This window comes from Meriones unguiculatus, chromosome 8 (genome assembly GCF_030254825.1).
Source record: "Meriones unguiculatus strain TT.TT164.6M chromosome 8, Bangor_MerUng_6.1, whole genome shotgun sequence".
Classification (NCBI taxonomy): Eukaryota; Metazoa; Chordata; class Mammalia; order Rodentia; family Muridae; genus Meriones; species Meriones unguiculatus.
Window position 1 is genome coordinate 58,761,573 of NC_083356.1, and position 15,267 is coordinate 58,776,839.

General features: G+C 36.9%; 1 protein-coding gene across 6 annotated transcripts in view; it reads left to right on the top strand.

Moving 5' to 3' along the window:
* Angpt1 (angiopoietin 1) overlaps window positions 1-15,267 on the top strand; it is a 255,633-nt gene that overhangs the window by 156,070 nt on the left and 84,296 nt on the right. For all 6 annotated transcript variants that reach the window (XM_060389490.1, XM_021644101.2, XM_060389491.1 and 3 more), the window contains exon 3: window positions 3,874-3,995. In XM_060389490.1, coding sequence (XP_060245473.1) covers window positions 3,874-3,995 — 122 coding nt within the window. The remainder of the gene's footprint in view (window positions 1-3,873; window positions 3,996-15,267) is intronic.

Genomic DNA, 15,267 nt, shown 5'->3' on the forward strand with positions numbered 1-15,267 from the left:
GAGGGTCCATTATCATATTCAGCATACCATGATCTGACTTGTTTTTACAAAAGAGTCTTTGCTCTGTGATAGAATATGCTAAAGGCAAAGGAGAATGAGAGGTCAGTTCCAGATAAGGATTCCACGCTGTTTCCAGAGAACATGGAGAATAATATGTATTATTCCTTGTAAACAAAAATTTTAGTCTTTGCATTTATTGGGAGGTGTGTCTTAGAATGTCTACTGCTGGGATAAAACACTATGACAAAAGTAATTTGGGGAAATTATTTCAGTTTACAAACTTTCAAGTCATGCTTCATCATAGAGGGAAGTGAGAGTGGGTACTCATGCAGGAGTAGGGAGGCAAGAACTGAAGCAGAGGCCATGGAGGAGTGCTGCTTACTGGCTCACTCTCCATGCATTGCTCACCCAGCTTTCAAAGAACATCTGGGACCACCTGCCAAGGAATGACACTACCGGCCATGATCTGGGCCCTCCCACCTAAACCGTTAGTCAAGGTAATACTTCACTGACTTCTCTTTATGTCACTCTTAGGACATTTTCTCAATCAAGAGTTATTCTTCCAGGTGGTAAAAGCAGGGTGAGCTGGCCACAGGGCATGTGAGCAGGAGAGCTAGCCCTGACTCTTAACAGCTGAGGTATCTGGGTGAGCTGGTGGGGCAGTACTAGAAAGCTCGCCCTGGTGGTGTGAGTGCAGGAAAGCTGATGGGCTGACCGAATCAGCTACTACCGAGGCCCAGATCCAGGGCTTTAAGTTGGCCCACTTGAACAACTACCTTATCTGTGAACTGCTAGAGGCCATAAAGGGGCTGTTCCTGAAGATCCAGAGCTGTAGGATCTTCATGACACAGGGCAACAACAGAGTATCCTAGAAAAGTACCTGTGAGGAATCAGTATTGACAGAAGGTAGAGAAATCAAACCAATGACTCACTGCAAGGAACCTTTGCAAATAAAGCTGTCAGGACAAAAAGTATGCTTTGTGACAAAGTATACTCCATGACAACATTGTGTGTGTGTTTTTATATTTATCTATTTATTTTTATTTTTTAAATATTAGTTTATAGTTTATTAACTTTGTATCCCAGCTGTATCCTGCTCCCTCATTCCCTCCCATTGCCATTCTCCCTCCCTTATCTTCTCCCTACCCCTTTCCAAGTCCACTGATAGGGGAGGACCGCCTCTCCTTTCATCTGACCCTAGCTTATCAGGTATCTTCAGGCCTGGCTGCATAGTCCTCCTCTGTGGCTTAGCAAGGCTGCTCCTCCTTCGGGTGGGTGGGTGGAGGTCAAAGAGCCAGCCATTGAGTTCATGTCAGAAATATTTATTTATTTATAGTTTACTTTTGTGGGGGAGGTTGCCATGGTGGAAGGTAGATATGAAGGGACAGGGAGAGGAGTGAAATTACGGGTGCATTATGAGAAATTCACAAAGAATCAATAAAAAGTTTTTTAAAAAGAGGCATTCTTCCTAAATATATCCGGATTTGTGTCAGTTGACACCAACCAACACAATGTGTTCTCAGAGAGTATGGCAAACTAAAACAAATATAGGTTTGATGTACCTGTGAACAATGTAGCTAATATCATGAGATAGCACACTTGGCTTTTATTTGTAAACAAGTGTTAAGTGTCTTCTCTATGCCAAGTACAGTTCTTCACACAAAAGTCCCAAGTGATTCACTCCTCATTCCAAATATTTGTAAATGGTCATTCAGTAAACAAAGAAACCAAAAACTGGCCTGGGTAAAATAATAATAAATAATGAACATAGCCTCAGTCTTAATATTCTCTACCATTGCTTTTCAAATTCCCTTTTTCCTTAAATAATGTGATAAGAAACATACGTTTAAAATACTGCTGTATTAATTCTCTGAGAACGTAATGCAATGCATTTACTTCTTCCCCAGCTTGCCCTTCTCCACTCCCCTCACTAGTCTCCAGCTGTCTGTTTGGTTTTTTGTTTTCTTTTATCCCCACTGAGTGCACTCTTGGGTTGCAGAAGTACTCTTGGGAGTAGGGAGTGCCCTTAGGCATGGTCAGCCTATCAGGGTCACATTGTTAAACAAAAGCTTACTTATCCAACAGTCACCAAAGGCCAATGACTAGCATGTGGTTTCACACCTGCTTTTCTCCCTCTGTGCTGGGACTTTGTGTTGAGCTTGCACAGGTCTGTGCACACTGCCACAATCACTGAGTTCATATGTGTCCAGGAAAAATGCATTATTTAAAAAGTTTAAACCCATATGGAACAGAAACGTAAGTTTAAAGTCAACATAGCCCTTGCAACACTAGGATCCAGTGCCAAGTGGTTTTACTCACCTTACCCTACTCCTCACCTTGCAAGAAGTGGCTTGATGAGGAGGGGTTAGAAAATGATAAAATGAGGCATGTACTTTGAAATACTTTACTTGCTATGATTCATTTATATATTAAGTTTCCATGTTTATGGATTGAAACCACTCCAGGCACTAATAACAATAGTTTCATCTAATGTTTATGGAGTATGTTAGAATGAAAAAAAAAATCTGCTCTAAATATTCTACCAGTGTATAGCATGCACTTTCGCTTGGTTGCCTAGGTGAGAAGGGGCCCTTTTCAACTTGTGCATTCCAGCAGTTGTCTCTCCCTTCCTACCTAGTTCTTTGTCTTACCACAGACACAGAGCTACCTTGCCTTGCAGCCCCCTGCAGCATGGCCCAACTCTCGCACTTCAGCGCATGTCTCAATTTTCAGATGTAATCCCACCTTCTGCCTTCTGCGGTGCAGCAGTGAGGGAGGAGCACTACAGTACCTCCACTTTTACAGCAAGACACTGCACCTGATAGTGATTCTGCAAAAGCATCTCTTCAGCTCCCTTTTAACAAGTAGCTCTAAGAAACCTTCATGGGTAAAAAGATTTTCAAATAACTTAAGGGGACTTTAAAAGCAATATAAACTTTCCCTTGCATTTTAAATCTACCTAAAGGCGAAAAACAGACAGAGAGTCAAGACAGAGAGGGACAAATGTTGACACAGTTTGAAGACCTCTCCTAAGGTTGCTGTCTTCTCTTAGAGAATGATAGAATTGGGTGCATAAGTACAGACTTATATCAGCCTCTGACTAGCAGAGTGAATCTTTTGTGATAGTTTCCGGTCTACTCAGGCCAGGGAAGGTAGAAAGACAATAGCAGTCTGCCCCTACTCCAGCCTGGTTATTTTTAGCAGTTTCAGTTCTGAATACTGAGGCTTACAGCAATCACTGTAATGCAACCTCTCAGTTTACTGTCCAAACCTGTAGACTCAAATAAAGTCTCTGTTTAAAAACTCAGATCTTGGTTCCTGTGTGAACGTGGAGTAGTCTGGACTCCAGTGTCCACATCCATAAAGTGACATGGCCAATAGATGATATTATCAAGTAAACGATATAAGATATGAAAGTTGTCTTGGGTGAATTACCTGTTGTGATAGCCGTCCAATGAATGTGTTGTCAGAAATCTTTTCAGACTATCTTAAGAGTTGTTTGTGTTTCTAATTGAATTCGATAAGGCTGTAGGTTTGAGTAGGTATATTTTTTACATCTCTTAATTATTCTAAATGACATGTAATATCAAGACCTTATAGTAACAATCTACTTTGCACTTATAAATATTGAAGATAAAATATATGAAATGAGTATAATATCCTAGTATGTAAGAGTATAAAAATTGGAGTATGCAAATAAATATAGTTTACCTCCAACTTTAATCTCAATTTACAAAGCAGTGTTTGGTAGAATGGACACCACATGCTTTAAGTCCTTTGAAAAATATTGAGAACAAAAATGATTTTTAAATGTTCATTGTTTTCTGCTAAATGCTTTGTGATTGAAATTTTATTGTTAAAAAATATTTCAAGGTACTAAATCAAACATCCCGACTTGAAATACAACTACTGGAGAATTCATTATCAACATACAAGCTAGAGAAGCAACTTTTGCAACAAACGAATGAAATTCTGAAGATTCATGAAAAAAACAGGTAAGAACTATTATGTTATGAAAATATTTTTATGTGTACTTCTTTATATCCCTCAGCTCAGTGGTAATTGAAAGTTTAATCTGAGGTAATTGAAAAATCAAAACCATAAAAGAGGAGGAAGAAACAAATATACCTCACGTGTTGACACGGAGGCCTGTGTTCTGCTTTCATTCTTGAGCTGTTTTGCCCTCAGTGTTGACTTCTGCAACGAGCAGTTGTTCAAATAATGAAGTTTATTTAAATTACTTGATTTTATTGCTAAATATATTGTCAGTTATTCAGCAATATCAAGTATGTAATGCTAGAGGAAAGAAGCGACAGAGCTTCTTGAATTGTTCCTCAGCCACTTACTCCACTCTTAGAATCTTTGTAAAATGAAAGATAATTAAATTCAGAGAGCTTGTTCTGGAAGAAGCATATTGTTATTCTTTCTGGAAAAAAGGAAGGAATATAGATGTCCTTATCTGGTACTATTTTTGAGATTTGAGGCATATCAGGGCAGTGAAATGTAACTTGCTGTGGTGGGTTGGTTGGGGAAAGCTCTCTTGCCTGAGGAGAAAAGTACAAGAAATAGAGGAAAGAGGGTGAGAGGTTAGGGCCAGGAGGAGAGGAGGGTGAGACTGCAATCAGGAGGTAAAGTTAATATATAAATTATATATATAAAGATGGGACAGTGAAACAGTAGCTCATTTGAAGTCATTAATATTGATGACAGATATTTCAAGCAAAGCACCATGTTCTGTAGAAATAATATTTTCCATTTTATTGCATGCTCTTCTGAATATTTGATTTTCTTGAAATTGTTTCAGTTATTATACCCCTGTCCTGGTAGGAAGTAGTTAAATACCACTATGTTCTAGAGTTAGACTCTGCTGTCGACACCCTCTTCCCAAGCCAGGAGAACATCTGGAAGGACTGTGGTCCTTTCTATTTTGCAGAAGGCCAAGTGAGTCTCCTGCGCAGGGTCACACATTTTGCTAAGGACAGAACTAGAAATGGAATAGGGCTGTTTCCTGGGAGTCTCTTTCACCCTCAGTTACATGCCTTACATAAGACGTTTCGTGACCTAAAAGCCTAAAAGGCTTTCCCAACTTCCATGCCAACAATTACTATTAAACTTCTGCACGAATAAAATAAAACTGACTGTTGATTTAGCATCTGCAAGGGATCATAAGTGTTACATCTATTTATTCTTGTAGGGTGATATGGGATAAAATATTTGACTATAAATAAACTTGACAGAACTTGACCCTGAACTAGCTGTTTAATGAAATGTTCTGAAATTGAAAATCCTCTTAAAAATTACTATTTATCCCTACATAGTTCCACAATAACCAGAAATACGCATGTGTGTAACAGGTATACTTTACCTCAGTCACCCTCAATTTGGTGACCAAATACTTTAACTTTCTTGGTGAAGTGAACACAATAATATATTTTAAAATCTCTCTCCAGGAATTTTGATCATGTAGAGCAATTGCATGTTACTTTGTTTTTCTGAGTCATTATTTATTTTTGGGATTTTTTTTAAAAGAAATATATATGTATATATATATGTATATATATATATGTATATATATATATACATATTGTGTGTGTATGCATGTATGTATGTATCAAGCCTATCACTCTAAAGAGGATAAATGGATTGTAAAAAGCTAGGGAAAGAACAGGACTTTATCTGAAAACCAGCTGGAAATGTAAAATTAAATCTCTTATAGAAACAAGTACAGTAAGAAAGTAGTGATAGCCACATTAGTTAATGGGCTAGTTAAAACTTTATTTTCTCTTGGCTTAAACAGAGTTCATTCCATTGACAACCTAAGAATACTTTTAATGGGATTGTTACAAGGAGGAAAGAGTTAGTGCTGTATTGTAGCTCTAGGGGTGACCTGGTCAAGAGAAGGCCTATCCTGGGGGCCTGGGGGAGGAGTTAATGTCCATACTCAACTTGATGGACTTAGAATCATTTAGGGAAAATACCTCTGGGCTGACTGTGGGAAATTTCCAGAGAAATTTAAAGCAGAAAGGAAGACCCATCCTGAATGTAGGCAGCACCATTGCTCAGGCTACAGGCCCAGCTAATCCTGGTGTTTACCACTGTCTGACTCCTGACTGTAAACACAGTGTGATCAGCTGTCACGACCACTGCTGCTAGACCCTGTCATGATGGCCTGTAACTCTCAAACCATGAGCCAACATAAACCCTTTCTCAAAGGGCCTTTGTCAAGTGTGTTGTCACAGCAGTAAAAAAGGTTCCTAATATACATGTAAAGGGAAAAAAGAAATGATATTATCAAAAGCATGCCACTTGCTGTCCCTTCTAAGTTAACCCAAAGGACTGGGAGTATATTCCTTTCACCAGCGTTCTCCCACAAACATGCTTATCAGCCTCAAACTTAGTTAGGCAGCTCCTTTTGGTTGATTTTAAGAGAACAATTAAATTGAATTTTAATAAGATTGCTCTTGAGCAATCATGAAAACCCCAATAGTAAGTCTATTCCAAAGCTGTGCTCTGGAAGCCATGGCTGATGTCAGCATAGTGAAGCTGAATCCAGACCCTCAAAACTCCAGTAGTTTAAAAGAAACCCATTGAGTACATATACTCAAACTTTCTGTTCCTAAGTTCAGGAGAGTTTATAACAGATGCTTTTGTACCACAGTAGCTATGCGGAGACTCTTCTTCTATTATAAAACTAAGTATGTGACCTGTACTTTTAGGACAGATTGATTGTCTAATTAATCAAGTAGAATATTTGAGTCAGCCTCAGACTTAACAATGATGCTTTACTATGTGAATTTAATCATTCAATGTTTCTCCACTTAATGATTTAACTTTGGTGAGCTCAATTACAAGAACACTTACAATTTCTCTTTTATAACAAAGGGCTAGGGACATAGCTTGGTGGCCTATGACCTGTCTAGCAGACATGAGACCTGAATTGTCTGTAGTCCCAATAAATAAATAGACAAACCAATAAACAAATACTTAAAATTAAATAGAATAGTGCATGAAAGTTGTTTTGAAGTTTGTTTATAATAACAAAATAGAAATCCAAGGACACTAGACAGTAGTATTATTTTTACGTTAGTTTACATTTGTGCTATTTCAGTACACACACAAAAAGATCAAGGAATAGAAGAACTAGACACATCTATGTACAAAGCCTTTTATCAACTAAATCAAGAGGAATTCACTTTTTTCCATTGTGATTCACAAAGACTTAATATCAATAAATGTCCTGCAATGCATGTCTTTATTCGTTGCATTTTGTGTGTGTGTAGATCTACATGACCTCTACAATGGATCAGTGTTAAGGGTTTTTCCATGTGCACCCGCCTCTCAGAGGAATCTGATTCCTGACACTTCTGACTCTTTTCCTATAACCAAATTTTAATTTCTGTAGAAAAGTCAGGTTTTCTTCCTTATATAACTTACATCATTTATTGCTAATGATGAATTTTTAGGGTCCCAGCAATTCCTTTTTTTCCTAGTAATTTAGGCATTTTTGAGAGGAGTTTAGCCTTTTGGATTTTAATTTGAAATGCACTTCTCTATTCATGTTGATAAAAATTTTGATGTATCTTATACCCCTACTTGATTCCTGTTTCTTTTTCATTCTGGAATATCCAAGGGTACTATTACTTCAGATGTGGTCCCCAAGAGCATTTTCCTAGTAGATTTAGCTTCCAACATGACTATATTCTTATGGCTTTCTTTCTGTCTTCCTGGTGAAGGGTCCAGTTCATGCAATGGAGTATAAGCCAAACAGCTACTCTTAACTCTTAACTCACATATAACCTTGCATGCACCATTTTTAATTAGAGATTTTCCTCAAACAAACCAAAAATATACTTTTGTGATACATAGCATATTTTTCTATTCTATTTATTGTTATTGTTTATTTTCACATGATTAGTGGAATGAGAAGCACTCTGCCAAGAACTGCCTAGAACATCAAAGCCAGTGTCCTTCCAAGTAAGCAGAAAGGAGGGTAAAGTCAAATGTTTATATTTTCAGAAATAGTTATTGATCACACCTACCTATTCTTTATGTGAATCTTAACTGGCCGGATACAACAAGAAGTTATTTCTACATGGAAGCATCTCTGAAATGTAAGAACAACATGCCCAAGTCAGCCAGGTCTGGTTTGAATCAGCAAATACACTTTCCAGAGGGGATTATCTAAATTAAGCTCCGCTTCCTCCCCTAGGAATGTCAGAAGTTGTGTCTGGGTGTGTGATTTAGCAACTCTGAGAAGGATTCATGCCTGTGCCGCCAAGTCAGTGAGCTGGCTTCAGAAGTATCTCCCACCTCTCTGGCAGAAAAAAAAAGAATGTTTTATAGTTAGGATTATACTACACACACATGCTGAGAGGTCTTGCTGACTTACATCCTGAAAAATTAAGCACACCACTTGCAGGGTTGAATGTGGATTTTTTGGCTTCATTGGATTCACTTTTTCATCCACTAAATACCCAAATGCACAAAGCAGGAATAGGATAGCTTTACTGTTTGTTTTCCCAGAAGTCTAATGGAGGTGACTGAGAAAATCCTAGTCTGCTTTCTTTAGCAAATTTTATTTTTGTTGGTTGAATGCTGTCCTAATTTCAAAACACAGTTAAAAAAAAACACTTAGAAGAAAGAGACTTTGCATTCCATTTCTGTGTTTAAAATAAACCACCAAGAACCCAAGCAAATGGAAAATCATTAGACCTTGCATGTGATGGAGTTGGTATGAGTGGAGCACATTATATGCCAAATTTTATAACATTCTTCTAATATATATCCCATTACTTCTGATCAAAAAGAATGAAAAAAAAAGCTGGGTGTGGTGGCATACACCTCTAATCCCAGCACTAGAGAGGTAGGAGTAAGAGATCTCTCTGACTTTGAGGTCAATGGTGAGTTCTGGCACAGCCAGGCAGCAGTGTTACATAGTGAGAAGCTGTCTAAGAAAAAAATAATTAGAGAGGAGAGAAAAGAATGAGAGGGAAAAAAAAAAACAGAAATGAGAAGTGTCCTGTAGTGGCTATGCATGTCTTTAATCTTACCACACAGGAGGCAGAGGAAAGCAGATCTCTGTGAGTTCAAGGCCAGCCTGGTCTACAAAATAAATTCCAAGATACCCATGGCTGTTATAAAGGAATCCCTGTCTTTTTTTAGGAAAAAAAAATGTGTAGAAAAAGTTTATCAATGAAGTTTCCTTCAGCTGACCAAGTGAAAATCATTCCCTTAGGCATGTCTGATCTATTGAACTGGAACACCATACTGTCATCTACAAAGTTTACACTCAAGGACAACAAAATTGAGTTTTTAAAAAGTTATAAAACTTATAACATCTTGGGTAAGTTTATGATTGTTGTTTTCAGCTGCAGTCATAGCTGCCTTAGAGCCTAGCTCTGAAGGATAGCTCACCTTCTCTGGTTTCAAGGCACCTACTAATATCTGACTCAACCCTACTTTTTTTTTTTTCTCCAAATTGAGAACAGAGCCAGGCAGAAGAGTACTGTAGAAGAAGTGCCACCATCACAACACGGTATTCAAGAAGGAAAAAACAGTAACCCATTTATACAAAGATGGAGCATGCAGGCTTTCCTGATAGTTGTGTTGAGTGTCCTGAGTGAAGGAAGACTAAGGAAACCTTCAATAAGACAGCTAAAATAATCATGGTACTAGGCATGTCACAACGTTCTAATACTTTTCCAGCTACTTTCTCACTATCTTCTAATAATGTAGACATATGCATCAAACGAATGCTACTCCTCAAGCAGTCCTCTGAAGAAGATATTATGTATGCATCATGATTAAAAGACTGAAGCTTACAGACATCAAATAACTGGGCCATGACCAAAGAGCTAAAAGTATACACAACAGAACCCACATTTGATTCCATGATGATTTTCCATGTTAATTACTATAAGAACATATTCCAACATGATGCAGCCTGGGGTATAAGAGGAGCAGTCATCAAGTGATTCTCTTAAAACAAACAAATATAAAATTGAAGAGAGGGATGGATTGGTTGATTTTGGCCTACCACAGTAAAGACCTTATAATGTTGGAGTAAAAGACATAAACTATTTATTTTATAATGAGAATTCACCGAACTTAGTTGAAAAGTCTCATCTATCTTCCAGCTGGAGTTATGAGAAATCATTAGGTTAGTTATTTTAAGTAGTTCATTCTTATATCATTGCAAGACACTAAACTCTGTTTTACAAGTTATTGAACTAGTATATGAAAAGACTGATGTCTTAATTGTACTTCTAAGTAAAGCTATTTCTTTACTTAGTAAAGAAGTTACTTTACTTCTTAAGTAAAGCTATCCCTCCTCCGACATTTGATAAGGCCTTTAAGAAGTACTAAAGACTTGCTAGGAATCTAGCATTGGATATTAGGCTGGATTTAATTATATTAGCTATGTATGGTATTGAGCAAGGAAGAACAAGTGTCTTAACGTGTAAGGTACTCAGGCTGATCACGTAGCTCAGTAGTAGAATGCTTGCCTAATGTGCACAAATTCCTCATTTTGGCCCCCAAGAGCAGGAGAAAGAAAAATCCAATGTCTACTCCAGTAGCCTAATTTTTATAACTAGAATTAAAGGGAGAATTACCTTTATTCTCCATTTCAAGTTTCTTACGTAATACACTGAATGGCAGACAGATGTTCCTTCTCAGTTGCAATAGCCTTAGGAGCTGAGAGTAACCAGCTGAGAGTTCTGGGCCAACAGGGAACCTAAGAGCCATCTTAATCCACATCTTTCCCTGGATTCTGTACAGCTCACCAAATGCTGTTCCTGATGACTTTCACCACTGAAATATTTTTCCAACTTTCTAACTTCATCGATTATTATATTTAGGTCAAACTCTCATCAACTCTCATCTGTTAACACTGCAGAGACCTTGGTGTCTTTAGCTTTATCCTGGAATGACCTACTCAGGTCTCAGATAAAATCATATTTTGAAATGCCAAGCTTTTTTCTTGTATGGTTCTTCTACTTATTGAATATTATAACAGCTAGAAAAAAGTTCAAGTTCGTTAGTGAAGAACACAGTGCCTGGCCATTATTAAAATCATTGTGCAGCTCCCCTTAATCCCTAACTGGTCTTAGTTTTAGAAAGAATGAGGGATTTTGAGACTAGATTTACTGGGTTTCATTTTCCTCTCTTTTTGCTATATCTAACTCTATTACATATTACTTGTGTGACTCTGGCAAGTTAATGAGACTCTGTGGCTTATTGACTGATGGATACCATGGAGATGATGATGATGATATTGCTTGAAGTTGATGTGCATTGTAATAGCGGATGCATATGAAACACCAAGGACAGTGCGTGGCAGTCATAGCTTGTTCAATTATATTGACTGTATCACACTTTACCGCATTATATTATTCTATACTGACTTGGTGCTTGAATTGTCTACCATGGCTGACATTCTTTATTTGTTTGGCAAACTCCTGTTAATTCTTGAAAACTCAGTTCACATACTATTTTCTTCAAGAGCCAGATTCTGATTCAGTGAGTTAGGCTTTCTCATTACCACCTACATGATAGCTGTCTCCCCGGCATTACTGCACTCATTCATGACATGTGTGTGCATGTATGTGTAAATGAGTGTTTATACAGCTCTATGGACAGCATTAGGAAGTAATCTTCTGGATAGGGTCAGACCTTTATTTATGAATATATTCATACTACCAGGCCCAATTCCCCTCATGCAGCAGACAGAGTTGTAAATGTTTGTCAAATGTTGAATGAATATGGCCAATATCACAACAGTGGTTCTGGCACAGACACACACACACCCTGATGCAAACATTCACAGAACAAAAATAGTGCTAGTGAAAAACAAAAATCATATGGTCCACATTAAATAAGGAGATCTATTAATTGTTTTTAACATTATTAAGACATAATGTTCACACCACAATTATGCATTCCTAAAGTCTTACTGCATAGCAACCAAGATTATTAATCTACTCTCTGAAGTTCACTCATTCAGTCCAACATTTAAACTTCTTAACTGTTTTCAAAGTCCATTATAGACTTCTAGATATGTCATCGCTTGAATTCTTTTCATAAGTAAGACAGATGATAATTACAATATGTGTATATACTATCAAAGGTTAAAGTTTTCCTGTTTCCATTCACCACCTTCCCTTGCCTGCGCTTTGCGCCAGTTGCTAAATAGATTGTGTTCTTTCTCTATACCTTTCTACTAGTTCACTATCAACATAATCATGGGTGTGCAATACACATACTTCTGTGAATGTCTCCGTGAACACATCCTAACATACATTTACACATATTGATGTATATATGCTCTATATGTTCAATATTATTTCAAATGCTAGGTTTATTAGTAGTATTTATTTTATAAATTATGTCATGAATATTGTATATTTATTTATATGCACTTTTACCTCCTTTAGTATAAAGAATGGGTACCAGCACATTTAATACTATAATTTACCATTTTCTTTATTTGTTTTTATTACGTTTTGTCTTGTTTCATTTTACATTTTTGATTTAGGATCTCATTAAATGGCCCTAGCTAGCTGGGAAGTCATTACATAGCAAAGACTAGCTTTGAACTTGCCACAATTCTCCTCCTCCAGTTTCCCAAATGTGGGTGTTATAGGTGTTGCAATTATACCCAATATATATTCAATTTTATATAGTTAAATATTATTCATTAGAAATATAGTGATTATTTTTTTATAATATGTAGACAATTATTTAAAATTTTCTATTCTCCCTCTGTGTGTGTGTGTGTGTGTGTGTGTGTGTGCAAGCGCGCATATATTGTCTAATTTTCCAAAGCCTTTTTGCTATGCTGATTAGGATATCATCTCATCATGTCTATTAGCTCTTTGCATCTTTCTTGTGACTGGATTGTCCAAGTATTTTCATTTTATTGCATCACTTGTGCCTTACTGCCTCATATGAATATTTTGGTATATACAGTCTGTCATATATAGTGAAAATATTTCGTCTAGTTAAACATTTGTTTTCAACCCATTTTTAAATAAATGTATTACATGTCTTAAAAATGTATCAGTAATTTTTCTTCTTTATTTCTGGCTTCTATAGTAATTTAGTTTATTCTTATTTCCTCAAGTTTACTGGTTAATGTTTACATATAATATTTATAATTCTACCCCAAATTTAAATTACCAGACAAGTGTGACAATATTTTGAAAAACAATATAGTATTCAACTTAGTAACAAATAAGAAATTTAATATAGAAAAAAAGCTCTTCTTCTGCAAGCTCATATATATACCATATGGTGACACAGTGCATATTACAAACAAGGAAAAAAATGAAAACATTTGTAAATAAGTTCAGACAGATAAAAATGAGAAGGTTTCTATATTTTCAACATCCCTTCCTTGTGTCAAGAGCTATATTTACACGCAACCCACGCAGCTCTCACCACTAGGCATTCATTGGCTGCTATGTTAAGAATTCTATTGTGGGAAACAATTTGAAAAGGGGAGCATTTATGTGAAAGTTTCAAGCTGTATCCAATATTTTAAATATTTAAGTATCTCCAATAAGGTATACTGTAGAGAAGGACAGTGTGTGCTGGAGAGGCAAATTGACACGAATGTTCAAATTACATTACACTATTTCATGAGCTTCCACTGAAGTTCAAGACCTAGATTATTTTGTTTATTTTATTCTTCATTAAAGCGCACCTCTGCCTCAAACTAGAAGTTAAGTGCCAAAATTCTGTGCATGTATCTTCTCAAAGTGCTCCCAGAAAGCTGGGAGACAGGAAGCACTGAAAATCCTGTGAGAAACTCTGCTTTGGAATTTGCAGCTCAGTTTGTATAGATTGAAGGCACAGTTGGTAAACGATTGCTCGTGGAACACTAAGCTCAAAGCGACATCCCAAGAAAAACGGATTATCTGATCTAAATCTTCAAAACTTGAGAGTGGAGCTCTCTTTCTGTTTAATAAACTCTGAAACAAAAGCCCATGCATTGATGTTTGGAGTCAGCAACCCATGTTTTGCTGTGTGCTTAAACCTCAGCTAAGCTTCTTGAATGTTATCATCAGGGAAACTAAAACTTTGCCTGTCCAATTTTAGGATCTAATGCCCAAAGACTTGATTTTCCTATCTATTGGTCCCTTGCCAAGTGGAGAAAGGCTCTTCAGACTTTTCTGATTAGAGGAAATGATAGAGAACCTATAGAAAGATTCATGGAATGGAATATGACCTGTATATTGAATAAGAAAATTAAATTTGATGGCAGACATTTTAAGGTAGAGCTATAATTAAGAGAATCTTTGCACTGGGAATGGAATTGATTAAAAGCATACACTGCTTTTTCAAATGACTCGGGTTCAGTTCCTAGTATCCACATTGGGCAGCTCACATCCCTGTAACTACAGCAGGGATGTGATGTCTGTCTGGCTTTCTGTTGTGGGCACATCTGCACATGTGTGCATGTGCACATACACACAATTAAAATAAAATAAACATTTTAAAATAAAATTTGAGTTTGGATTTTTGAGACATGTCTTATAGATGGGAAAAATGGTTAAGTTCAAATACTGTGACTCACAAGTTCTCATACCAATCAGATGGAAAACAGCAAATGTTCAGAACATGTTTCAGGCGACACCTTGATTCCTAGTGCGATGTAAAGAGTGAAATTAGTATTAGCATTTGCATTAGCATTAGTATTAGCATTAGTCACTTTTCTGTAATAAAATACACTTTTTTTTGGTAATAAAATAGCATGACCAAGACAACTTACAAAAGAGTTTATTTAAGCTTCTGGTTCCAGAGGGTTAGAGGTCATGATGATAGGGTGAAGGCATGGCAGCCAGAATAGCACTCTGAGGGCTCATCTCTTCAAGTGTAAGCATGAAGCATAGAGGAAGAAAACTGGGAATGGCTTGTGGCTTTGAAAAAGAAAACCTTGTCCCCAGTGACACACTTACTCCTCTAAGGTTTACTCTTATTAGCCTACCCAAACACTGGGGATCAATTATGTGCCCAAACCTTTGGGGAACATCTCTTATTCAAGCATTCAGATAGGTAAAGACTGCATCCCACTACGCCAAGGGGACGGTTATGGATGTGCTCCATTTTCATAACAGTGGGGGCTCTGTGTAGATTTCTAATACAACACAACTGAAAACATGTTTGAAAACCCTGGTTCCAACATGTACTATGTTTCTTAAAGTTTTAGATAAGAAATTTGGACTACTGTCTATATTCTAGGAGATGGAAAATCAGTTTAATTCA